This window comes from Zalophus californianus, chromosome 3, assembly GCF_009762305.2.
Source record: "Zalophus californianus isolate mZalCal1 chromosome 3, mZalCal1.pri.v2, whole genome shotgun sequence".
NCBI classification, from domain to species: Eukaryota; Metazoa; Chordata; class Mammalia; order Carnivora; family Otariidae; genus Zalophus; species Zalophus californianus.
Window position 1 is genome coordinate 169,933,609 of NC_045597.1, and position 26,479 is coordinate 169,960,087.

Consider the following 26,479-nt stretch of genomic DNA (forward strand, 5'->3'; position numbering starts at 1 on the left):
ACCAGCATGAGCTTTGAAGTAAGCTAGGTATTGGTTTGAATTCTGTGTACTTACTAGCTCTGTCACAAGCTACTCAATCTTTCTGAGTCCCAGTTTCATTAGCCCAAATGGGGGAAAGAATGCCCCTTCTCTTGTTAGCATCTTTTTTTTTATATGAATGTATATAAAGGAAGAACCTATATAACATTCAGTTCATAGTAAGTATACAATTATCCATGATCATGTAGATAATAGATGATAGATTTTTTATTTATTTTTTAAAAGATTTTATTTATTTATTTGAGAGAGAGAGTGAGAGAGAGCATGAGAGCGGAGTGAGGGACAGAGGGAGAAGCAAACTCCCTGCTGGGTAAGGAGCCTGATGCGGGCTAAGTCCTGGGATTCCAGGATCATGATCTTTGCGGAAGGAAGCTGCTTAACTGCCTGAGCCACCCAGGCATCCCAATTATACCAATGGTTAATTACCTCATTTACCCTCAATATAACCTTTAGTGTCTTCAGTTTCCATATTATTTTAGTGAAGCTACCTACAAATTCTCAATTCTTGATACTTCAAACATTTTTTTTCTCTCCATTGCTCATAGTTCTCTTGGTGAGACTGAACAATCATGTATCGAAGTAGAATGCTGCCTCTAAAAAGCCATGTTTTCTACCTTTGAGAGTCCTCAGGTTTACTGGCCCCTCATTCGTCTTTGTTCATATGCCTTACCACTGCATTTCTTTCAATGCTTAGCCAATCTTTTTAAGTTCCCTAACACAACTCTGTTCTCCTCTTTCTGACAACCTTGCTTTCTATATAATAGGGAGAGTAAAATCTAAATGACTCTATGTGGAGTCAGTTTACTCTCAAAATTAAAATGAAGTGGAAAACTCGTTATTATTTGTTATTACAACTGGTCTGAATATCTCTTGGGAGATAACTAACTGACTTTGCGAAAAATTACCAAAAAAACTTGGTGAAATGTTTGGAGTAGAAAGTAAACCAACCAAAAGCTGAGTCTAAACCTTCAGATAAGAGAGAAAAAATTATATGTACAATACAGAAGGAAAAATTTGGAGCCCCAGGTTAATTTGAGAGAAAACAGAGCTGAAAAAGGCAAAGAGTAGAGAAAAGGGTAAGTTAGCAGGAGATTTTTCTCTAAATGAGATCCTTCAGTCTTGCCCACCTGTTCCGTCTTCAATCAAATCCACCAAACTCACAGTCTTGGTGAGAATTACTTTTGTTGTTGGGAAAAAGAAAGAAGGGACTAAGTGAAATCTGGAAGGACTTGCTCCTACTGAAGGGACCACTTTCTCTCTGAGCTCACATTCTATCTCCTTTCTTTCCTTCACATGGAAGAATTTTTCAAAGAAATTCCCACTTCCTGCCTTTACTCTTCAGTCAATTGTATTCTGCTCTCCACTCTACCAAAACTCCTCTCTAAAAGAATAACAATATTGGAGCGCCTGGGTGGCTTAGTTGGTTAAATGGCCGACTCCTGGTTTCAGCTCAGGTCATGATCTCAGGGTCCTGGGATTGAGCCCTTCAATGGGCTCCGTGCTCAGTGGGGAGTCCACTTGAGGATTCTCTTTCCCTCTTCCTCTGCCCCTCCCCCAGCTCATGAGCTCTCTCTCTCTCTCACATAAATCTTAAAAAAAAAGAATAACAATATGTCATGAATCATGAATAATAATGGCTTCCAAATCAAGACTTAATTTCAGTTGATCTAGAGCGTTATCTACTTATATTCCAAAATATTAATTGTATGTCCTTATTCTACATCCTCTGTTCTAATACACTAATAATAATGTTAACATCATCTTAATCTTCCAATTAGAAAACATGGTGTCACCTTGATTTCTCTCATTCTGTAATATCCAACTGGTACCCAGATCCTGTTGATTCTATTCCAAAACCATCACTTACACAAACTAACAAAACAAAATAAAAATAAAAACAGAAACAAAAACAAAAACAAAGAAACCATCACTTACATGAAACTTTACATACTATCTCCTTTGCCTCAGCAGATAATCCATCTCTGTTTTAGTTCATGCTTCAAAAAGCTGCCAGAATTTTCTCACTAGAAGCAAATCTGACCTTTTCGCTTTCCCTATTTAAAAACACCAGTTTGTTCAAATGACCCCTTATGCACTCTCTGTCTTTATTGTAACACTCTTCTCATTGTGCTTTTTTTTTTAAAGATTTTATTTATTTATTTGACAGAGAGAGAGAGAGAACACACAAGCAGGGGGAGGGGCAGAGGGATAAGCAGGCTCCCCGCTGAGCAGGGAGCCTGATGCAGGGCTCCATCCCAGGACCTTGGGATCGTAACCTGAGCCAAAGGCAGACACTTAACTGACTGAGCCACCCAGGCGCCCCTTCTCATTGCATTTTATTGGCTACTCACCTGTAAATTTCTTGAGGACAGGGCTGGGTGTGTCCATAGTAGGTAATCATGAGGTTAGGATACATGGTAAATAACTCCTTAATGTTTGATCAATGAATAAATGATTGAATGAATAGCTGCTCTTCCCTATTTGCTTGAAATAATCTCTTATTTGACAGAGATGAATGAAAATGTCTGTTTGAATTTGTGGATAAGCACTACTAGTAAGACTATTCAGATAACCCCTTAAAGATCAAAATTAACCTTCATAAGGAATTTGATGATTAAAAAGAAATTTAAAAAGTCAAAATACTTTACTGATGTACTTATCTTTAAAGTACTGAGTACTGAACTTAGAGCAATAATAAAACAGAAAAAAAAGTCAGAATGAGAGAGGTGATGCATCATTCTGGTGAAGAGCACAGCATCTCCAGATGTTATAGCCAGGCTGCCTGGTTTTTAATTTTTTTTAATTTAATTTTTTAATTATTTATTTTTTTAAATTTTTTATTTAAATTCAATTTTATTAACATATAGTGTATTATTAGTTTCAGAGAGAGAATTTCCTGATTCATCAGTGGCATATAACACCTAGTGCTCATTTCATCATGTGCCCTCCTTAATGCCCATCACCCAGTTACCCCAGACCCCACCCACATCCCTCAGGCTGCCTGGTTTTGTCATTTAATAGCCATGCCTCCGTTTCCTCACATACAAAATAGGCAGTAATAATAGTAAATACTTACCAGAATCTTCATGAGATTTAATGAACTAATAAATATTAGAGAATAGGGTACCTGGCACATAAGAATAGGCATCACCTCTTATCATTTATTTATTTTAAATCATCTCATACTCTTATAAATATATGGGATTACCAGGAATAAAAGAATTAGTCCATTCATTTCAACCCAGAACATCCAAGAGCCTGGTCTCTCTACCACAGCTACCACAGGTACTACTGGCTCTAACTAAAAACAGACTATACCAGACTCCAGATGAATCTGAATTATGTATATTTTACATCTCCAATATGCTAAGACTTTTAAACGTTATTGTTTTCTTCCAGGGACAGAAAACAAGCATGGATGTTACTAACCACAGTGTATGATTATTGTTGGAATTAGTTGTGAATTAAACTTCCAATTCCTTTCCCTCTCTGATCTGCAGTACTTTTGTCATCACAATGGAGAAAACATTTTGCAATAAGAAATACAGCCATTGCATTTGGAATTTTTCCCACGGTGGTCTACCCATCTCTCAATTCAGCTTTTGCTCAAGTGTAATGAGAGGCTGGTCCACAGCCATTCATTTACAGCATCTGAGTAAAAACTACAGAGCACAAATTAGCCTTGCTTTAGAACACTCTGGTATGTCAGAATTCTCAACTGAAAAGAGGGAACTTTACATTTGGGCAGGTGAGTGAGGGAAGGGGCTGAAACACAAGATGCTTGTGATTAGGGTAAGTTCAACGGCAGGAAGTGCACAAAGGGAAGCTGATGAGCAAGCCCACCCCCCACTATCCACAACCATCTTCTCCATTCCGTTTCCCAGAGCAATCAAAGGATATTCTGAACCTCTCAAAGTGCCATCAATCCTTATTGAGAATGAAACAGAACATCTCTCTCTCAAGTCTTTGCAGGAGTAATCATCGTAACAGGCTGGCCTGAACAGGGAGCTCTGGCAGACAAAGATGGATTTGTAAAAATAAATAAATAAATACATATATACATAAATTAAATAACCTCCACAAAATATGAATAGAAAGTTGATGATAATCTCCCAATTCTATTGTATAAAAGGGTAAAGAAACTCACAATTGTGCTCTCCAGGTCTAGTACAGTAAAGAATAGGCTTCTTGATGAGATGTTTCCAGTAACGTTCAGCAGAGTTACGAATTTTGTGGTAATAATACTAAAAAAAAAACCCGTCTAAATGATTTAGATAAAACATTCATTAACATTCCAAATCTAAGTATCGTCTCTAGTTGCCCCTCCCTCCTCTTTGTTTCCTTTCCAAGCTCTGATTTTCTTCTTTAGTACATTTGAACAAAGAAGGGAAAAAGCCTCTTCTGATTGTACACAAAGGTTTCTTATGCCAGCTGACAATTGCTCAAGTGTAAAGTAATTTCATAAAGATGACTGAAATGTTCTTTAACACAGGACTCTTCTTAAACAAACAGCATTTCACTGGGTCCATGGTGTCTCTGTGTTGTAGGAACCTGTTTGGCAGTATCCAACTCCCGTACTGATAAAAAGCTACAAACAATGATGTCTACAGATCCTCTCAGAACAATCATTAGTTAATAGATTAGTCACTCACTTGGGAGTCTGAAGACCTGACAGTTTGGTTCTTGAGTAACCAAGGTTTTAACTAAGTTACCAAGTCATTTTACTAGGTCAGGAATTTTGTTTACTCTGAAATGGGGATTCTGGTGTGAAAATAAAATCCTACATATGTCAACTTTGTAAACTTCAAAGCCTTTTCAGCTATCATTTATTTTGAGAATGTTTCAAGAATGGAGGTGACTCTCTGCTTTTATAATTATATTGCTTGTAGTAATATTTTGAAATATTACTTTGTAAGCTAGAGTAAAAAAGTTTTCATAAAGATTGTCCCAAATATTATTTTTTAATGACATAAACTAGAAATCTGTACCAACTATTTTTTAACAAACTTCATTTGAATAATTATTGGGCTTTTAAAATAATCTAATTATTATTTATTGGATATATTGATGTCACATGTTCTTTCCTCAAATGAAGGTTGGAAATTAAAAGTATAGAGTGTAGACCAGACAGACCTGGGTTCAAGTCTCACTTTTTATCATTCAAGCTGGAAATCTCAACAAAAAGACTTTACATCTTCATCTCCAGTTTCTATCGTCATAAAATGTGAACAGTAGTATTCTCTGCCTACGCTTGTTGTGAAGATTAAGGATGTAAGTGTAAAAAGCATAGAGCAGAACCTGACATATAACTGTGTGGTCAATAAATGGTAGCTATATATAGGTTTGTATGTGAAAATTTTGAAACATTTGTGAAACTTGTAAAGATCATTTTATTTTCAAACTTGTAATTACTAAGTCCCAATGCAGACGTTGTTCTCCCTGGTTTATTTTTTTATTTTTTTATTTTTTTATTTATCTAAAAATTTGTTCTTGGCACTGTCAGTTCCATTCGACCCTCCTAAACCATTAACTCTTGATTATGGGGAATCTCACAGAAGAATAAACAGAAGAAGCAAAACAGCAGCAGGGTCTCTGGCTTCTCATTGCACTCCCAGCAGGAGCCTTTTAAACCAATTGATGCTAAATCTCATTAGACTTGAGGTCAAAATCAAGATTTCCATGGTTTTGACCAGTAAAAAAACATGAGCCAACAGAGGACTGAATGTTAGGCTTAGACATGAGAGACTGGAACATGGCTTCCCACCTCTCCCGTAAAAGTAAAGAATGCTGAGCTATAGGTTTTATCTTTTTTCAGTATTGGTTTATACATCTATAAAATGAGAGAGTTTGTGCTAGAAGGGCTTTAAGACTCCTTCCAGCTCTGATACTCCATGAATTTACAATTACTTATGCATCCATCTCATACTACAATGGGGCATGTCAGTGTTGCAAATTACTATATTTATTTTATCTATTTACTTGGGCCAGGGACAAACTACACTGGTTATATTTCTATTCTACTGGTTATATTTCAACTAGGGAAAATCTTGTTGAAACAAGTGTCCAGAGAAGGATATACATGCTAGAAGAAAGGAAGGAAAAGGCAGTGGTAAATGATAGGGAAGAAGATTATGTTGTTGATATGGCAAGGAGAGCTCTAGTCGTGTAAATGGGAGCAGAGACTTTAATGTACACGAAATAACGTATTGCTATATATGTATGTATGTATGTATATATGTATGTACTGCCAACCCCTTTTCCTTCATCAAGGTTGAAACTGGGAAGTTCTAAATCTCTTGTTGCCACTTTAACTTGTGGCAGGAGTGGAAATCACTCTGATTTACCATGACATAGGAAATATTCCACTTCTATCAAATCTGCAAGCACGCATTTATAGGCATTAGTACTGAGTTTTACACATATGGAGAACTAGACTTTGTTTATAGCTTGAAAAGAAAGAGAATAACAGTAATATTTATTATAAGAAAAAATGTTGAAGGGAATATAGACAATCCATTCATTAATAGAAAAAGCAGATTCTCTAAAGAATAAACAACTGTAGAGGAAATCATAATGTACTACAACAAAGAGGTGGTACCCAAAGTCCAAATCTACTAGAAGTGATTTTTATGATACATGAAGACACAATTAGAGAAAGAGGTATAAAAATTATCTCTTTTTTACTTAAGAAATTGATAGTTTGATTTTGTTTGTAATTTCTAAATATAAGGTTAAATGAAGAATCTAGGGTTTCTCTATATGTTTAACAGGATGTCATGATCTAAATTCAGCGAAAACCCATAGGAAGTCAGTAAGAAATAAAAGAAGGATAGCAATGGGGAAAAGAAAAAGAGAAGAAAAGATTATAAAGAATAGTGTAACTAAGCTAATACATCCAGATTTTAAGAAAGTCACTGGTAGAGAAAACATTGCACAAAAAGGTCACTTGATATTTTACTGTATAAAAACTATCATTTGAGAGGGTGAGGGATATTCTCAAATTAGTGGTAAATCAGAGGTATTAGAACCATTTAAAAATGGTTCAATATCCCTGACATTGCTAAGAACTTTGAAGAATAAGCAGAGGCAATTTGACATTATATTCTCATTTAGAAAAAAGAGACAAATCTATAATGCATTAGGAAAGACACCTCTTTGTTAAAATAAATTAACTACCTACTCATACCTCCAATCTAAAGCAGAAAGCCCCAACATGATCTATATTTTGAAAGAGATCAACAATGGGATAATGCTTAGAGCTCTGGGCAATTTTTTGTGTGTGAGCTAGAGAGTAGTAAAAAATAAATTGCAGAGACTGGTCAACTGGAATGACCATGGAATTTCCCAGGATAAATGTTCAAAAATCCTTCAACTATAGCTGACAATAGGATTATATATCATATAAAGAGAGATCTAATATAACATATATCATTCAAAGTTATCCCATTGATAAAAATGATAGGTATGCTCTAAATCGATGAGGACAAAAAAATGAAGACTTAGTGCTCAAAATATTCAGCAATATTGTCTTGTATTGGGTACAATGTAAACACTATATTTAGAAATAGAGCCCATTTAAAAAAATGCGGATGTCTGTTAGGGAGACATCTTAGTAATTTCTGTGAAGTGATAAGGGCCTGAATTATAATCATGACAAAAGAAAGAGAAGAGAGATATTTGAGAGCTGTTTTGAGGAACGCCAAAAAACGATGTTGTTTTGAATTGGATGATTTTAATGAGAAGCAAGAGATTTCAAAATCATATTTCAAGCCTTCATAACAATGACAAAAATAGAAAATTTGGGAGGAAGCCCACCCCACCTCCTCTGATAACATAAAAGAGTTCTCAACATGTACAATATGGAAATATTACAAAAACACAGAGTTTTAAAAGTATACTCAAAAAGACATCTCCTTGCCCTTGTTCATGTGGGTTTTGTTTGTTTATTTGTTTGGTTGGTTTTATTGTTTAGCTTTCCTTCTGACCCATTTCAGACCTATACTACCAAAACTCCTGTTGCAAGCTACATCTTCATCCTCTAATAATGATACAGCTCAAATGACATTCTGTAGCCACTCAAGCTGATTTGGTTTCCTTTGTCTTTTTCCTATAATATCTGGCATATTGCTTGCAGAGTATTATCTCCTCATCTAGAATATAAACTCTTTTCAGGCAGACTTTTGATTTGCAACTCTGTACCCTCATTGTCCAACGCAGTGCCTAGCCCATGATAAACATTCAACATATTAATTCGTTTATTCTTTCATCATAATAACTTAAACAATTTAAAAATTACTGTGTAGATGGGGAAAACTTTGGAACAAAAAAATACCTAGTAATATGGAATGTCATAGCAAGAAGAGCTCCTTCTTCGGGCTTAATAGATTAAAAAAAAAAAAAATTTCCCAAGCATCATATCAAGGATACCATGGAGGCATCCTTGACATATCTTGGAAGAAATGTAAAACCAATATCCTGAGACTACAATCATTTATCATCAAGTAGCAGCTGTTGTTAGAATTGATATTGATCCTTGGTAAATTGCAACCAGAGTAACCTTGTTTTATCATCACAAAATTCTCCCACTACATCATTTAGCTATGAGATGCTTCCTTAACTTGTGTCCTTAAGTTTTTCTCTTCTGTATTAAATCACATAGGAACAAAAGTGTATAGAGGTAACCCAAAATGCTTTTGGCCATTTTCCAGTTAAATATTCTCTAGAAGATATATTATATAAATGTATAAAATATAATAACTAGTTCAAAAAAGTCATTCGATAATAAGGTAATTTTTAAAATTATAAGGAACTTATCAGTTATCTAGTTCACTTTTCTCATCACCTAAATGAAGAAACTGAATTTGTTTAAATGATATGATTAAGACTGTAAATGCCAAAGAGTTTGTTCTAGAACGTGAGATTCCTCGCAACCACCTTATTTTCTTTTATCCGATTGCCATTAAATGAATGAAAAGTGTTAGTTTCATACATAGTAAGAAGTTTAATAGCAACTTGAAATGAGGAACTTTTCTCCACCCCACTGTTATTTTAGGTATGTCCTCCATGTAGGATTGTTGAAAGCTGGACTCAATTTCTAGCTTCGCTTATTATTTGTGTTATCTAAACTCTCCACAGCTCAATTTTCTGAACTTTTAAAATGGGACGAATATTAGTGCCTACCTCATAGGGCTTTGTGAAATAAAAGTGAAATGAAATAGTTAACTTAAAACACCTAGCATAGTACCTTGATTATAGTAAGCCATCAATAAGTTTAAGCTGATATTACTATTATTAGTTTCATTATTTCATAAAATAAGAATCATGGCTTTGATTTATTGAACAGTAAAGACAAATGCAATTGAAACTTATGTTTTGAAATGTCATCATTGAAAATGACATCACTGTTCCTGCATTATCCATTTGCTTAAATTTTTTCTAGTTTATATATATCATTAGGAAGCATATTTAGCACACTATCATAAATCCTATAGAGGAGGCCAAAGTGTTCTTGTATTTATTTATTTTTGTGTGGTGAATTGGTAAAAATCTTAAAGGAAATTACAATGTGTGTGGTAACCTTCCCAGTATACTGTTATCAAAATTTAATCTGAGGGAAAAGTGATAGTAGCACAAAATAAAATATATAAAATCCCATTTTATGAGCAGTCAAATATTCAGCTTACAATTAATTATTTAGAAACTGATCGCATTTTTGAGAAACTAAGCTCCTTTGTTTTTCTTCATCCTTTATTTCTTCTGTCTACATTTTTTCTATTTTTCAACTCATTTATATAACTTATTCTAGAAAAGAGAAGGAAAGAAACAGATCCGTTAATGTAGTTATTTCTTAGCAGATCTGAAAGAAGTGGAGAAAAGTTTAAATTACAACGAGAGACCCATTATGGGTTGCCTGCTATACCAATGTGCAGCAGCTACAATTCCTTTGTCTTCCCCTGGTCTGGATAACTGAGAATTAGCTGATATGTTTTGAAAGAGGTAGAACACTGCATCTCTAAAACTATTCATCACCAATGGCTGAATGATCCTGCAACAATTGAAACCTTGTCTACAAAAATGCACTGAAGTTTTTAAATTAGATAAAGATTTCCAATATCATTAAAGCTAATTTTTCTTTAGCCACATCAGATTATTAGCTATTTTTATTAATTGCTGCTGCCTTTAGTATGCAATTCCCTATGCCACAGAAATATAAATCTAGGTAACGCAAAAGAAAAAGAAAAAAAATTTATCCACATCAAGAGAAAAATATCTACACAGAAATTAAAAAACCATGCAAGCACTTAATTGAAAATATCAGGCATCATGTACTTAAATAAATACATCAAGAGAGAAAGAAGACAGCAGCGGAACCTAAACCTAAAACTGAATACACAAATGGACAATGGCCAGATCATACATAAAAATACAAGTCTAACTCCCAACTTAGAGCAACTTGCCTAGGAAACCATATCTACAATAAATAGCCCAGGAAGCCAGTCTGCTCTAAGTTAGACTTGCAGGAAGTCAGATTGTCACCTCCAGCAGCAATCCAGGAAGCTAAACAGTAACATCTATAACAACTGAACCAGAGTAGTCAAGACTTGATTAACTAACAGCGTCCCTAAATTTTGTCACCACTTTCAATTTAGGACAAACCAGAGAAAGACAAATATGCACCTCTAACTAACCACACTGAATGCCCCACTTCTAATTACCCCCTCTTACAGCTTCCCCACACCAACAGCCTCCAACCAAGGCATACTTAAAGCCTTCCCTTGTCTCCACTAAAAAGCTTTCCCATTCTTTTGTCTACCTTTGAGTCTCCGCCAAAATGCAAGTGGCAATGGCTAACTCCCTTGCTATATAGCAAGCTCTGAATAAAGAGCCTTTACATTTCTCATTTGGTGGGTCTTCATTTATTTCCACACTATTGAGCATCTACTACATATCCATCAATGGGGAACACACTTAGATATCCTAAGAAGTTAATTTTCACAATATTTTGAGAGGCTTTTTTTATCCCCATTTCACAGATGTACAGAACTGAAGTCTGTAGAAGTTAGTTTCTTGTGCTTTCCTATTTACATCACGCTAGAGTCATAGTTTTTGGTATATTATTGTGATAAAGGTATTTAAGATAATATTAAAAGGGCACTAACAATAACAACAATAATAACAACAGCTATAAATTAGTTGGGTATTTTTTTAGCATTATTTGCGTATTTATCTATCAAATTGCTGGATAAATGTCAACATTGTATTTTCAATTGACTCATTGCTTTAAAGTTATAATGAATCAAAATACATACAGAGTTTGAAATAATCAAAAGCACCATAGAAGAAATGACTTCTCTATCTTAATTTGCTATAAAAACACATCAGCAGAAATAATTTGCTTGTCAAGTAGTGACTGAAGCAACAGGTTTTTTTTTATAGAAAATGTGTCGAAAACCTTATAAGAGGGGTACCTGGGTGGCTCAGTCGGTTGAGTGTCTGCCCTCCACTGGGGTCATGATCCCAGGGTCCTGGGATGGAGCCCTGAGTCGGGCTCCTTGCTCAGTGGAGAGCCTGATTCTCCCTCTCCCTCTGCCCCTCCCCAACTCCTCCCCCCCACCCCGCTCGTGCTCACGTGTGTGTGCATGCATGCACACGCACGCGTGCATGCGCTCTCTCTCTCAGATAAATAAAATCTTTAAAAAAAGGAAAGAAAAACCTTATTAAGAAAATGTAGTTATTTACGATACTGACAAGGAAACAAGTAAAAATGAAATTTGAGTGATTCTGAAAAAGTATTTGCCTGGCACTTTTTAAAAGGTAATTATTTAACAATCACATAAGTTAACTACCATTGTATTTATTTTACAAATAGAAACAAGTTGTAAAGACATTTAAGAACATACCTAAAACTTACCAGAACATTACCTAAAACTTATCAGTTAGTGAGCAAAACAGTCTATATTCAGAAACTGAAATAATTTTTGGTTTCAAAGTTCAACAGATATGCTTAAGAAACATCTGATTAAAATTCACTTTAACATATTCCCTTACCACATAAGTTGGCACAGAACCTAATTGCACTGAAGTAATTTATTTTCTAACTATAAAATAATATAACTTAGCTTTATAGGAAGAAGCAGGAAAAACAGCATTTGCACAAATTAGAAATTACTATGGAAGCTACATAAAACTAGATTTTTTTAAAAAATAGGAAAATATAGATGATTAATAAGGCCTTTTAATGCCTGAAAATAAAATGATATTTAAGAACAATTCCCTTAACAGAGACCTGAAAAACTAAAAAGAAATCTACAGATAACATTGTTTAAATAATAATGTGGAATAAGAAATGATGACTAAAGGCCAAATAATTCCTCAGGTGGTTTCTACTTTGTCTCACTAATTTCATTTAGTTAATTCAAACCTTTATTAAGAATTCCTTGCTTTGAGCCTAAATTAAAATGAACAGAGTCGGAATCTGAGAAGCCTTATAAAAGAAAAAGATTCAAGTTGTTGGCCTTTATAGCATCTCATGTTAAGGAAGGAAAACTATTTTCTGAAATGTCTCTGTTTTAATAAAAGTAATGAATTTGTCACATAAAATTATAAATACCAAAGTTATAATCTGGCCACTTTGCTAAGCATATAGAGGGGGAAAAAACTACTTCCTTTATATACCTGAAAGACTTAGCTCCTTCCCATAAACAGGACTGATGCTCAGTGACTATCAATTGATTTAACTTTTAAAACTTTTAGTTATCTTCTCCCCAGTGGGATGCAATGACATATTTTTCATATAAAAGAAAAACTGAATTTTGTTTTGTTTTGTTTTGTTTTTGCCTCTTTCTACACATCAGCCCTTCTGAATGGGGCAAATGAGCAAAAGGTATGGAGTAGGTTGGAGAATGCAATTTATAAGAAAATCACCTGGTGGATTTTTCCAAGCAATACGTACCTCAAACATTGGGGTAGATGTCAAGAAAAACAATGGTATCATGAAAATCACATGTTCTAATAACTTTGAAGCAATAGTATGTGGGCAGACTGCCTGCATTAGAATCCTACCCTTCCACTGGCTAACTGTATGACACCAGTCAAATCCCTTAACTGTGACAAGTTTCTTCATTTGTAAGACAGACAGAATGATAATAGAACCCAAGGAGATTGTTGTAAGGATTCGGAGACTTAGTATATGTGTGTTGGTACAGAGTAAACACCAGGTGAGTGTTACTTTATTATTGTGAATCTGAAACAAAGCAAATAATTTCATTTTAGAAAATGAGCAGAAAGTTGGAAGTTTTCTTATGCTTATGGTCAAGACAAATAGGATGATGTTTGTTCCACTGGCTATGATAATGTTCTTAAATGTAGGAGCCTGGACACTTCTTGAAGGTGGAGTGATGTCAAAATTCTTTGAATCTCAAGTATCTGATAATGTCTCATGTGCAGAGGTACTCAATACATGTTGAGTGAATAATGAATGAATTTTTAAAAATAAGTGAATGAACACATGGGTTGACAGTTTTCAGAAAAAGAATGGTATTCATATAGAATGGGCTTAATATTTAAAATAAATGCAAATTCTTTTCAGAAGTTTCTTTTGAAACTTAAATCTACATCTTAGAAATGATTCGGTAGTCTTCCCAAAATGATTGATATGGTCCAAAGTATTGCAGTTTTCTGTTTCTACTTCAAACTGACAGAAAATATTTAGTCTCTTGAGGGAAAGAGAGTTGTACTTGTATCACCTCTTGACTACAGTCATATCATCCTTTTTGAAGAGAGCCTACCTTGTTAAGAATTTTCATTTATTTATAAACACATAATTTTATTAGCTTGAATGGGTTGATTTTTTATTAGTTGAATTGGTAGATTTTTTAAAAGTTGAATTGGTAGATTTTTTAAAACTAAGGTTTAACTAACATAAGACAAAGGAAACATTTCTCCTCTTGAAATCTTAAAGATATTTCAGAGTACATATTGTATTACCCATGCTTGTGTTTTGAAATTAACTCTACATGGACTTTCATTGGTATAGTATGTTTTTAATCTAGGAATCCTGCTGAAATGAGCTGCATAATTATTTTGTAATTCTAGGGCTTACAATATATTTGCATGATTTCATTTCTCAGAAATAATATGGGAGGTGGTAGATGATTATTTCTTACCCTATTTGAGTCAATTCTCGATCTGGAAGTATAGATGGGTGGGGGGATGTTGAAAGCCTGAGGGACCAGGTATTCCTCAGCATCCATCATATCTTCCAAATCCTCTTCATCCAAGAGATTCTGAAAGAACTTGCTGTCATTTGGACTGGGAAGCTTCATGCGATCATCACCCTAAAAGTTTGCCCACCAGACAAACAAAAAATGAGTCTTCTTTTCACCTTAAACATGTGGACTTTGCAGCAAATTTACATAATATCAAAGCAAGTGGTTGAAAATTCATGTACTCGTTTAAAAAAATAATTCTTTAACACAATTACCAGTCATGAAGGAGCCTGTAACATACTTAGATATGACAGGGTAAGATAAATACATTTAACAGAATGTGATTAATGCCATCAGAGATGAATAAAGCAGAATTCTCTGGCTGCTTTGAAGGAGGCATAATCTATTTCAGATCTGAGAATGACGGCAGGTTTCATTGCCAGGATGTTTGAGCTGTGACTTTAAGAATAAATAATAAAAGACAATTGACTTATCAATCTTTATCTTATTTAGTTGGTTTGATATTGTAGAGTTCTCAGGACATACAGGCTGCTCCATGATTTGTCCTAAGGCATAACACTGTAGCTTCCAAAATCACAGCACAAGTAGCAAATAATATAAACGAAGGTGGGAGAGACACCAAAACCCTGCTCTTTTTTACTTCATCTATTTCTTAAATATGATTTTTTTTAATTTTTCAAAATTATGTGATATTTTTGTAAACAAGTTGTTTATGCAAATTAATTTGGCAAAAAGATAACTGGAAACTATTCTAAAACCTGGCTTTTATCTTCATGTCCGACTATTGATAGGAAGATAAATGCTACCGTGTTTTATTGAGGAAAATTAATTCAGTGCAACCCAAGGTCCATTTGTTTATGATTTAGATAAAAATAATCATAGATAAATATACTACAATTTTTAAATTTTCCAATCCATTTTTTCTAGTGTTTAATATAAAATGTCTTTTGGGCTATCATTTGATTCATACGTACATCAATTCACTTGAATCTGAATTATTGCTTGCATACTGTATATCTCCCCAAACAAAACATATTTATAAATATTTTTTAGGAAATTAAATATCAATACATTGAAACTATTAATTCACTGTCTTCAACCATGGACAAGATTAAAACAAAAATCCATCTTTCGGGCGCCTGGGTGGCTCAGATGGTTAAGTGTCTGCCTTCGGCTCAGGTCAGGATCTCCCGGTCCTCGGATAGAGCCTCAAGTCGGGGCTCCCTGCTCAGCGGGGAGTCTGCTTCTCCTTCTTCCTCTGCCCCTCTCCCCTGCTCATGTGCTCTCTCTCTCTCTCTCAAATGAATAAAAATTAAAAAAAATTCTTAAAAATCCACCTTCCTTTTATTCTGAAAAGGGAAGATTATAATGGACATGACTTAACGCATGTTAATAAAAAGCAGAGTGCTAGAAGGCTTGTCTGGGGATAAGGACTTTTTATGTATACGGATAATCATAATTATCTTGCTGTTCAGTACCAGAGGCACTTGAATACTAAGGGAAGAATCTTAGAAGTGTTTGTGATGTCGAGTGAAAGGCTCTTTCCATAAGTCATTTCACATGATATTCTGCTTAATCGACTTATGAGTGGTGATTTCCACAGTTCCAAAGACCAGATATGTACCAACCTGAATAACTAGATATCTTTGAGGGTCTCGAGCCATCCTCGAAAATTCAGCAGCCAGTTCCTTAAATTTAGGCCTACTGTCAGCATCAATCATCCAACCTAGAAATTCACACACAATACAAGTTACTCTATCCATAATTAAGAAGAAGTAGGATGTAAATTTTATGAAAACATAGGCTAAGTTTGAAAAATATTCTTTTAATAACAATGATCTAAAAACAAAAACAAAAAAACAAAGCTAAAGAAAGAAACAATCCAATTAGGTGAGGTTCTATCTCAATCAGTTTGTTGATATTCAGAAGTAAATGTAATACATGATAGAATAACAGAAACTTTTCATTTTGTTGATCTAATTTAAAATTAATTTTTCTTCTTAGAAAACATAACCTAGGCTAACTATGGGAACTTACAGAATCTCTGATTTTTTTCTTTTTTTAAGTATGGAGAGAATGCCTTTTTTTTCTTTTAACTTTTCTTTGATGGGGATATAATTTATTATTTTATGTCAGGAGTGACATGAAGCTTTGGTTACAATGCAGTACACCACCCCAGAGGGGGAAAGGGAAGAGAAAGCAACTTTCTCATGCTACTTTTTTCCTGCTGGGAAAAAACCAATCCAAAATGATTGGTAATGTTTGTTCAGCAACAGCCATTAGCTTATCTAAGTACTAGCCTTTGCAGCATAAAAATACTATCAGCAATTTTCAAGGTATGTATTATTATTTAGCTGGGAGTCTAGATAAAGTGGGTCTTATCTCCCCAGGCTCTGTTTAGCTGATGAGATCACAAGAATAAAAGCACAAAGCTTTGCTTGATTTTCTGGCCAAATGACCTTCTTCTTAGGTATTAAAACTCATAAAAGCAAGGTAAAACACCCTATTAGGCAAAATATTTTCCTGATTTTTCATTGTTTCATCAAGTATCTAAATGAAGTATCTAAATCACCTCTGAAGCTAGTTATGAGATCAAATTATATAACGCATGCATTTTTTTTTTTTTAAAGTTCCCTCCATAGATGACTGCTGAATGATGTTTGATCCAATAAAGCTATAAGGTTTATTTCTTTTTTCTGGGGGTTCAATTTTTAGTCTTGTCCTGGGAAGTCTTTGGGTGTCATATCATGTATCATTAATATCACCTGAATTTTTTCTCTCTTAACAAAGCTCAACTATATGCATCCACTTAGAAAAAAAAATGCTGTTGATACCAAGATGCTAATGAGAAAATAGGTGTTTCTGGAACTACTGTAATCAAAAAAGGTTAACTTTGCTGGGAGGTATCACTTTCTTTCGAACTAAATATTGAGTAAATAGAACTATGCTTAGAGAAAAGGGCATGCTGACCTGAACTGGAAAGCACATTTTTTATTTCTTCCCTCACTGTCAGAATGTATCACACATGTCATGAATATAAATCTGAGTAGACCTGGGTCCAAAGTCTCTTATTAATAAGATGCTTATTCACCTTCACCAGTTTGTTTCTTTGCTAACCCTGTGTAAATCAGAAGGGGAAAACCCCAGATTACACAAGAAAGATTGCTGAATGCTAATCCCATTTAAATTAAGTAGGAAACTCCAGAGACTTCCCTAATTCTGTTTAAATTAAGAGCCTAGGCTGCCAAAACACATTTATAATACATATGTGTCTGGGGCACAGAAAGGAGAAAGAAAAGTAAGAGTGTTTGATGTAAACAAATGATCAAATTGAAAAAAAAAGTAAATATTTGTAATCTTTTTATTTCACTGTAGATTCATGTCTTCTCACTTCCCATTCTGCCCTGCTAATTTCCTGTTGACTAAAACTGGTAAACCTATTTCCATTTAATTCATTTTTTTAAACTATCAGTTTCAAGCTTTCTTTCTTTATATTTAGATCATTTGTTTAGACTGCTATTTTCCTGTAAAGATTACTAGCATTATTGTGACTAATTACATCTCTTTATGAAAGACAATTTGATTATCATGGAAATGATAAGAATCAAAGTGAAATGAATCAGAAGAGTAAGAGTCATATAATTTTGACTTTATAACGTGGAAGCATGCATACTGATGCATACTGCTTCCTATTAACAATAAGCCAAAAACACAGGTGTTTACATGATTTTTCATAATTTTTGAACTTTCATATTTTTCATATACAAAAACATTATGCAGGTAGATTAATCCATACTATTGTTTTACTAAGCATGATGATGGTGATGATAAAATTATTTTGCAATCTTACATTTGACCATGACCATGTAAACATCAATAGTGCAGATTGGAGGCTGGGGCAAACGTTCTCCTTTCTCTAATAAATCCGGGATTTCTCGGGTTGGAATTCCATCATAGGGTTTTCCTCCAAAGGTCATCAGTTCCCATATAGTGACTCCTAAATTGGAGATCAAATATTTACATAAGCATCCTAACAACATAGTATGAAGAAACCAGCAGTATGCCAATAACAAAAGAAAGCTCCCTGGAAGGCAGTCAAAAATAGTCTAAAGAGTCTGGGTGGCACAGTCGGTTAAGCATCCGGACTCTTGGTTTTGGCTCAGGTTGTCATCTCAGGATCATGGGATCGAGCCATGCCTCAAGCTCTGTGCTCAGTGCCCCCCACCCCACCCCCGCTCTAAAATACATAAGTAAATCTTAAAAAAAAAAAATAGTCTAAAGAAAGGCTCTTCAGATTTCTATATCTATTAGGAGAAGCCCAATGACAAAATCTTTTTGGGAAATTCAATTATTTTATTATTGTCTTGAAATTTTTAATGAGTAACAGAGACAATTCAGAGTGGATGTCAAAATACAGAGTCTGTTCCCCATTTCTACTTTTAAGTAATGTTAATGTTTGCTGATCCAAGTTAATTTTTTCACTACACCACATTAGAGCCTATCAAACAATTCATTATATACATGTGTATTCAGTATCAAGTAAATATGATTGCAGATAAAATCTGATGTTGACTAATTTTGAGATTAACATTTTTGCTATTAAATGTCCTGTAGGACATTTATTTATTTATTTATTGTTCCTAAACTAAAATTGGCTGTTTTTTTCCTGTCAAATGATCAGAAAAGTTGTTACCAAACCAAAGGTTATGGTAGACAACTGAGATTTTAATATATTACATTTTAGTGAACGAAGAAATAATAAAAAAGGCAGATAAATGATACCATTTAGAGTTTTGTTTTTTTTTTTTTTTTAGTGGACAAGCAAAGAGTTAATTCCTTTAGGAAACAAGGCTTGTAAGTAGGTATTCCCAACACAATAAAATAAGTTGGCTTAAGATATTTTACATGAGCTTAATATATTTACTTTTGCCTTAAAACCCTTAATTCACAAGGAAGATTTATTTACCATAGCTCCAAACATCACTCTGATGGGTGAATTTTCTGTAGTGTATACACTCCAGAGCCATCCATTTAATTGGCATCTGAGAAATAAAAAGAGAAATAAAAAGTGAAAGTTTTATAGTTATATAAAAAGTCATTCCTATATTCTTTTCCCAAAATATGAGTCTCTGGGTTTGCCTCAATTGTATTTTTTGACTGTGTTTTTGTGTGTGTGTGTATAGAAAATACAAACATAATAATAATAATAAACATGTTATTTCTCAATACAGAGAACAATGAATTGACATTTATAAAATTCTTAAAGTGAATTAACCTAAAGGTATATTTATTTTTAAAAGCTTCATAAACAATGAAAAGTAAAATAGTATCACTTTCTATAGTTCTTAATTAATGTTCAGCAATTAATTCAGTTACTAGTTATTATTATGACTCACAACATCAATTCTAAACATTTAAGACATGTGCTTCTAAAAATATGATCTACTACATTTCCCCCACCCTCCCATCCCAAAATGAGATTCCTTACATTTTCACTCATTCTTTTTTACCCTCAGAAAATTTCTGGCCACCAGTAGGATGGTCTCTTTCTATACTTGCCCCCACCTTTTTCCCCTCATATAATTTGGTCACTTGAAACACCTAAAATAACGAATTCCAAAGTTAGGCTTGCTTTGTTCCCCAGCCACAAATGATCTCCCTTGTCTTGGTTAGTCAGTATTGAAAACATGTACCATTTTCAAACTAGGAATTATATAAAAGAATGTGAGAGGATCAGTACAAATCTATGTTCCCTACAAGAAAAACAACTCAACTCACATACCCTGCTGATGAGGGGTCAGCAGAATAGGTTTCAACTAGGAAGGGCAGCATTATATAGCTAGAAATATAATTAGATTCTATGGAATAAAGATAAACACTTCTACTTTGCAGTTGAAAGCTTAAAACTAAATAGGCCTTTGAAATCATGAGGTTTGCTGCTCACCAAGGTGACATCAAGGTAACTGTATGACAGAATCATGGTATTCAGTGAAAGGGAACAGGAGACACACTGGAAGTGATTTCCCTATGGGCAAGGAGTTAGCTGACTTTACGGACTACAGACATGGTGTTAAAGAAGTAAGTTTAAATCACAGGTGGCTTGATAAAGACTTAATGGTTACTAGGCATTTAAAGCTATAATGAATCTTGCTTTAGACAAATCCTACAGCTGTATGTTCCTAAGACAAGTGAAGTCATGTGATTTATAGACTTCTGTGTAATCTTGTAGTGAATTTCAAAGCTGTGGTCTCAAACTGCGGCAATTTGGTAGCAAACAGGCAAAACAGTCTGATAAAATCGAGGAAAGATTAGGAAATACTACAAAACTGAAGTTTTTAAAAATTTTTCTTTGTCTTGTGATAAGATCTGAATATACATAGTTATATAAGAGATCCTATGAAGATATAAAAATCATATACTACATGACATATAAAAATCAATGTTAAGCATTTGGAAGTCTATCATTGTGAAATATCTGTAATATGTATTTGGATGGCTCATATAAATAAGGCACATGATAAACATATTTAAATGACATATCGATCCCTTTTTTTTGTTAGCATGTGTTTATATGTCACCATAGGTTAAGGATGCACTTGCTTATTTCATTTGGCCTCTCCTGATCTAAGTTTTCCCACATTAAGCTAGAAGGACCTCCAGATGGAGAGGAGATATCCTTAGCCAAGTCTAAACAGTGGGTTAATGAGGAAAAACAAGAGCTGGAACTAAGGCCTGGACTGAGACTATATGGCAGGAACACAGTTGTCAGGCAAGACCCGAGGCTGGACAGTCAGAAAAGTAGAAGGGGAATGGTACTGTTAAGATCCCTAGGATATAGTGGCCTACATTCTGGTGGAGAGAATGAGGTAATAAATAAAGCAAATTGGTCAATCATATACTACAGTAAAGCTTAAAAAAATAGAGCCAGATAAGAGGAATCTGTTATATCTGGTGTAAGAGGATTAGAAGCTAAATAGAATGATGAGCTTTCCAATGAATTATGGTTCTTGGTAGTGGTCCGGCTTCTCCCTAATGTATGAAAGAATAGTTGTGTCTCTCTGTAGTGGTCAGTCCTGTGTTCTTAGGATCAATGAAACAACTTCTATGGCCCTGGATTAAAGCGTAATTTCTAAAACGCCTAAGGATCCACCCACTTCCCAATACTGGATGCGACAGAAGGACCCCTAGAGACGAACTGTCTTATTTTGGCTACTTTTGAGAAATGGATGTTGGTATATATAATATATTTGACCCTGGGTGAGAGAGAGGGCAAATGGTGGAATTGAGATTTTACACTTTCATAACTTCAGACTTAGTGGTTTCTTCCTATAATATATAAGAAGATAAAAGAATATCATACTATATTTTCAAGCAGTATTGCTCTAAAAAGATACCCACCTTTCCTCCATCAGCATTATACTCCTTTTCATCTCCTTCTAAGAGTCTGGCTAGTCCAAAATCTGTGATTTTCACATGGTTTGGAGATTTCACTAAGACATTTCGGGCTGCCAAATCCCGATGAACAAGCCGTCTTTCTTCCAAGTACATCATTCCCTGAAAAACACCAAGTTCCAAAAAGATAGTCAGTTAATGCCTAGGCTTTGCTATTTGTCTAAAAAGCAGTTTCTTAGCCTTCAGTTGCAAGTGCTTGATGTCTCTAAGCGAAGCCAGGATCCTGGAATATTTTCAAAATTAGGAAAAACCTGGGATAAAAAAGCAAACCACAAATAACTTTTAGCCTTTATCCCCTAAAGTCCTATAAAGAATGAATTACCTGTACATGAGCTAAATGTTAGATCATTTTTTTTTTCCTCAGGGACTTTATAATCTTTTGTAAACACTTTCACTAGTGAGGTGTAAGTGTCTCTCAGTAGATAAGCTAACACACACTTGGACTGACCCACGTTATTTCTAGTAGTTTTCTTCTCAATAACTCCTGCTTCATACCATCCTCCCCATACACACCTGCTCCAAAGACACCCATCCATAATTTTTTTAAAAAAATATTTCGTATGAAGGTTTAATGGTGCCAAAATCACCATCATAGATTCTATCAAGGCTGAAGAATTATATTATTCTTATTAACTATGCAAAAAAATGAACTATACCTTAGAGGCATTAAAAGCCTATAATTTTTTTAGATGGCTTCAATGACATTAGTAGTCATTATAAGAACCCACAAGTGAAATTACATTGTTTATAATGACCCTGAAATTAGCCTTTAATATGTTTTCTTCATTAAATATATAGGGTAATTAAAAATAAAATGTACTACTGATTGCCAACAATTATATATATATCCACATATATCCATATAAGTTCATATCTATTCATAGGTATATATCCATAATCCACAGAAGCAATAAATATTAATTGTACTTTACACCAGTAGGGAAACTAAGAGTCATTAAACATTAGCCTTAACTAAAGGTTGATGTAAAAATCAAGGAAGTAAACTCAGAGGCCTAGATTAGAGTGAGCATATTCTTATTGAAGTGTTAGAGAAATTCTGTATTTGAGGATTTCAGAGGAAAAAAACTTGTCATTCAAAACCAAATCAGAATTATTAGAAAATGGTTAAAGCATACTCTCATGCCAATTGCAAATCAAAGCTGTTGGTAGTTAACATTGCAACTGCAGGACTTTGAAGGATTAACAGTTGCTGATATCAAAACAAAAGCTGTGGAAAACAGACACACATAAATCACACAGGTAGAAAAAAGAAAAAAAAAAATGAACTGTATACCCAGTGTAGTGTAAAGAGAAGATTGCTTCAAACAGCGTCATGGGCCAAACCCTATACTATAAATGCCCATTAAACACAACCAGTGGAGATACTGCCTAATACAGTCCAACTGTGTCAGTAGTAGGGTAACACCATTTGTATTAGTGTTTTCTAAAATCAGCCCACAACTGAGATTTCTAGGGATTGGTCCTCTTTCCCAAACAGTGCTTTCTGTTTGAGTATGCCAACTTGGAAATTCCTAGAATAAAGTGAATCTAAAAACGCATAGCCTTTATATGATTTAAGGGATCAAAAAACAGACTTATTGCCTTGGAGATAAAGTTTTTTCAATTATTTGCCCCTTTAAGAAATGTCCACAAAAACATTCATCTTTCCTTTCTTACCACCCTCATATCAGAATATGCAAAGTGTGTTGGCAACGAGTTAATATTCAGATCCACACATGATGACAGAACACACACTATGTTTCAGGCACTGTGCTAGACATCAGGGAAACAAAAGAGTCAGAGAAGATCTGTTCACTGAAGGAGGACAGAGCTATTACTGAAGTGGACAGACATGGAATATGGACTTGAGTGAATTGGTATGATACACACAAAGGCATTTAAGGAGAGTTGTGTTTTGAGGATCATCTCTAGTAGAGCCTAGCAAGTGTGCATGAGAGGGGAGCCTTCAGAGAGATCCTGAGGCCTAAGTAAGGTTTGAAAGATGTCTATCAGTTGGGCAAGGTGGGGGGAAATTGCAGTTAGAGAGAACACACACAGGGGCATTAATACCATGGTGTACTTGAACAAAGGTATGTGATTCGGTATTTCTGAGTCATTATGTATAAAGGCGGGAGAGAGACGAGTGGTGAGGCTGACAAAGTAAGAAGAGGCTCATTTCAACAAGGGCGTCTTATGTGTTGTGGTAAAGACTCTGAGCTTTGCATCTTACGCAGTATTTGATATGGTGATACAGAAGTTGTTTTAAAAAGGAAAGCCACCCAATTATCATTGGAGTCTTGAAAAATATCACCTGGTATACAGACAAAGGATTGGACACAAATACAGCTGAAGTTGGGGGCCACTGCTACAATAGAAAAGAAAAGTGATGAGATGGAAAATGATAAAGGTTGTAAACTGGCAGTCCATGAGCTACATCCATTTTATATACATATTTTTTGACCCCCACACTGGACAACTTTCAAACATCCTCTTTAGCTGATGACTGGCTGTACACCATTGAGGGCACCTTCAGCTTGCCAGGACCCCACCACTCACTATTACTACCTACGAGTTCATTTATGATACTTATCTAGCTCCCATGCATGAGTGTCTAAATCTTCCAACTAAACTAGGCCAGAAGAAATTCCAGCAAGAGGATAATTCCAAGATACACTTGTACAATAAAATAACCATCCTTGGTAATGGAATAATGAAGAGGAGAGTAAATTACGAATGATTCTGTTTTCTGACTTTTGTAACTTAGGTGTATAATAATAATTCCTTTAACTAAATATTATCCTAATGCAAATAATAGTGATATATACTATACCAGTAGAGAACTAATATTCACCAAGAAACTTAAGACCCTACTGACACATTCTGTGTTATGAGCAGAACTACAAAAACTCCAAATGTTCTTTGATATTCTATACACAAAGCCTTAGCAGGTGATAGACTACCCTGAACGTCAATTCCATTTGTCTATAAAAAATGTTTTCTTCAGAATAATGAGAACTCAATTCAGGAAACCAGATGATAATTTCTATATAGTTTCCTCCATCCACCTGAACATGATTAAAAGAAATAAAAACAGAAGCATCTCTATCATTACCAAATCATCAAAATACATTTGTATGGTTGCTTTGCAACTATGAAACATCATTGTACAGATGCTTTTAAATCATTAATTATGACTGCTACCTTAGTCCTACTTTCACACCTAAATTAGTGTTGAATCGTCTATGGATTGCTCACAACAGGTTTCTCCACATCACAGTCATTAAGATAGGATTTTTTTACTAGAAGATCTCATTAGAGTCACATTCTCTTCTAGATTCCTTCACAATAAAATCATTCCTTAAATCAGAGTGTGATGCAATGAAGGAGGCAGTTATTAGAAATAACAGTGACAAACTGGATAATGTCCCGTGAAGTCTGAAGATGATTAAAAAGAAGGGCCCTTCATTATGATAGATGGGTGCTGCATTGATTGAAAAGAAACTTACTCTGCCTTGTAGCAACTACCATGTCTTTGCCATGCCATCTCGGGTGGAGTACATTATAGTAATATTAACACAGACAATAACCACAGCTAACATTGAGGACTCAGAACATGGCAGGCGTTAAACTAAACACTTCTACATCGGTAGGTTAACTTAATCCTATGAGATGCATACTGTTTTCATCCCATATTAAATATGAGAAAACCAAGTCTCAGAGAGGTTGTTACTTGCTCCAAGTTATCTAATTAATGAGTGATAGAACTGGGATCTGGTCCCTTGCTGTGGGGCTCTAAAGTCTGCACATTTAAGCCTACCCCTTCTCTTCCTAGGTCATGGGGTTGTGTGGGCATGTAGAAATTAATGTGCACAATGAAGTCACATAGTTTTAAAAGATCCTAGTTTTTCTGGAGCAAAAATATTATAAGATGTTTCTGTGAATTTCAGGGCATGATGCAAGTGTCAGACTTGTTTGTATTTATATTTAAAATTAAGCTAAATTATAGAAACTTTTCTGATTTGGCAGTAATTGGAATTACATAACTTAGAAACTTAATTCTTACTTTGGCCCCAGGATATGCAGGATGGTGGAGTTGGTTTGAGTGTAGACTCTGGGGTCAGTCACCTGGATCGAACCCCAGCTCTGCCATGTTCTAGCTGTGAGACTCTGGCAAGTTAATTAACCTGGCACTCACCTTTGTCTCTAAAATGGCCATAAAACACCTATACCACAGATTGTTATAAAGATAAAATGCGTTAATATATGTAAAGCACTCAAATAGTGACTGCCATTTGGTAAGGGCAGAACATGCAAGGTTTCATTATTTTTCCACAGATATCAACAGTCCTAGCATGAACAAGAATAACTTACCCTCATTAACTTGAATTGCTTATTTCAGAAAATCTGTGAACCTCAACTAATATATCACAGTAGGTGTTCAATAAATGTTTACAAATGGTGATACATATACCCATAACCAATCCATCATGATTAATGTGTAGGTGCAAATTCCAAATAGTTACTGTTCAAAGTATTATTTTAGTAATGATTCACCTGAGGATGCTGTCATATAAAAAGAAGGAAAAATTAGGGAATCTATTAAAAGATTTGATGCCCTCCATAAATACATCACAGATTCGGGATTTCAGTGAGGATAAAGGTTATGAATACTGGTCTTTAGGTTGAAAGTTTTCAGTGCTGCAGAAAGGGTGAATAAAATAGTAGGTTTGCTGTACCAAAATAGCTACCTTTTATCAGCA

The 26,479-nt window shown here is 34.6% G+C and overlaps 1 protein-coding gene across 7 annotated transcripts in view; it reads right to left on the minus strand.

Moving 5' to 3' along the window:
* The window catches only part of ERBB4 (erb-b2 receptor tyrosine kinase 4), a 1,100,194-nt gene that overhangs the window by 22,218 nt on the left and 1,051,497 nt on the right, over positions 1 to 26,479 (minus strand). For all 7 annotated transcript variants that reach the window (XM_027590425.2, XM_027590421.2, XM_027590423.2 and 4 more), the window contains 5 exons: positions 21,666 to 21,821; positions 19,234 to 19,309; positions 18,118 to 18,264; positions 15,896 to 15,993; positions 14,205 to 14,375 (listed from right to left, as the gene is read on the minus strand). In XM_027590425.2, coding sequence (XP_027446226.1) covers positions 14,205 to 14,375; positions 15,896 to 15,993; positions 18,118 to 18,264; positions 19,234 to 19,309; positions 21,666 to 21,821 — 648 coding nt within the window. The remainder of the gene's footprint in view (positions 1 to 14,204; positions 14,376 to 15,895; positions 15,994 to 18,117; positions 18,265 to 19,233; positions 19,310 to 21,665; positions 21,822 to 26,479) is intronic.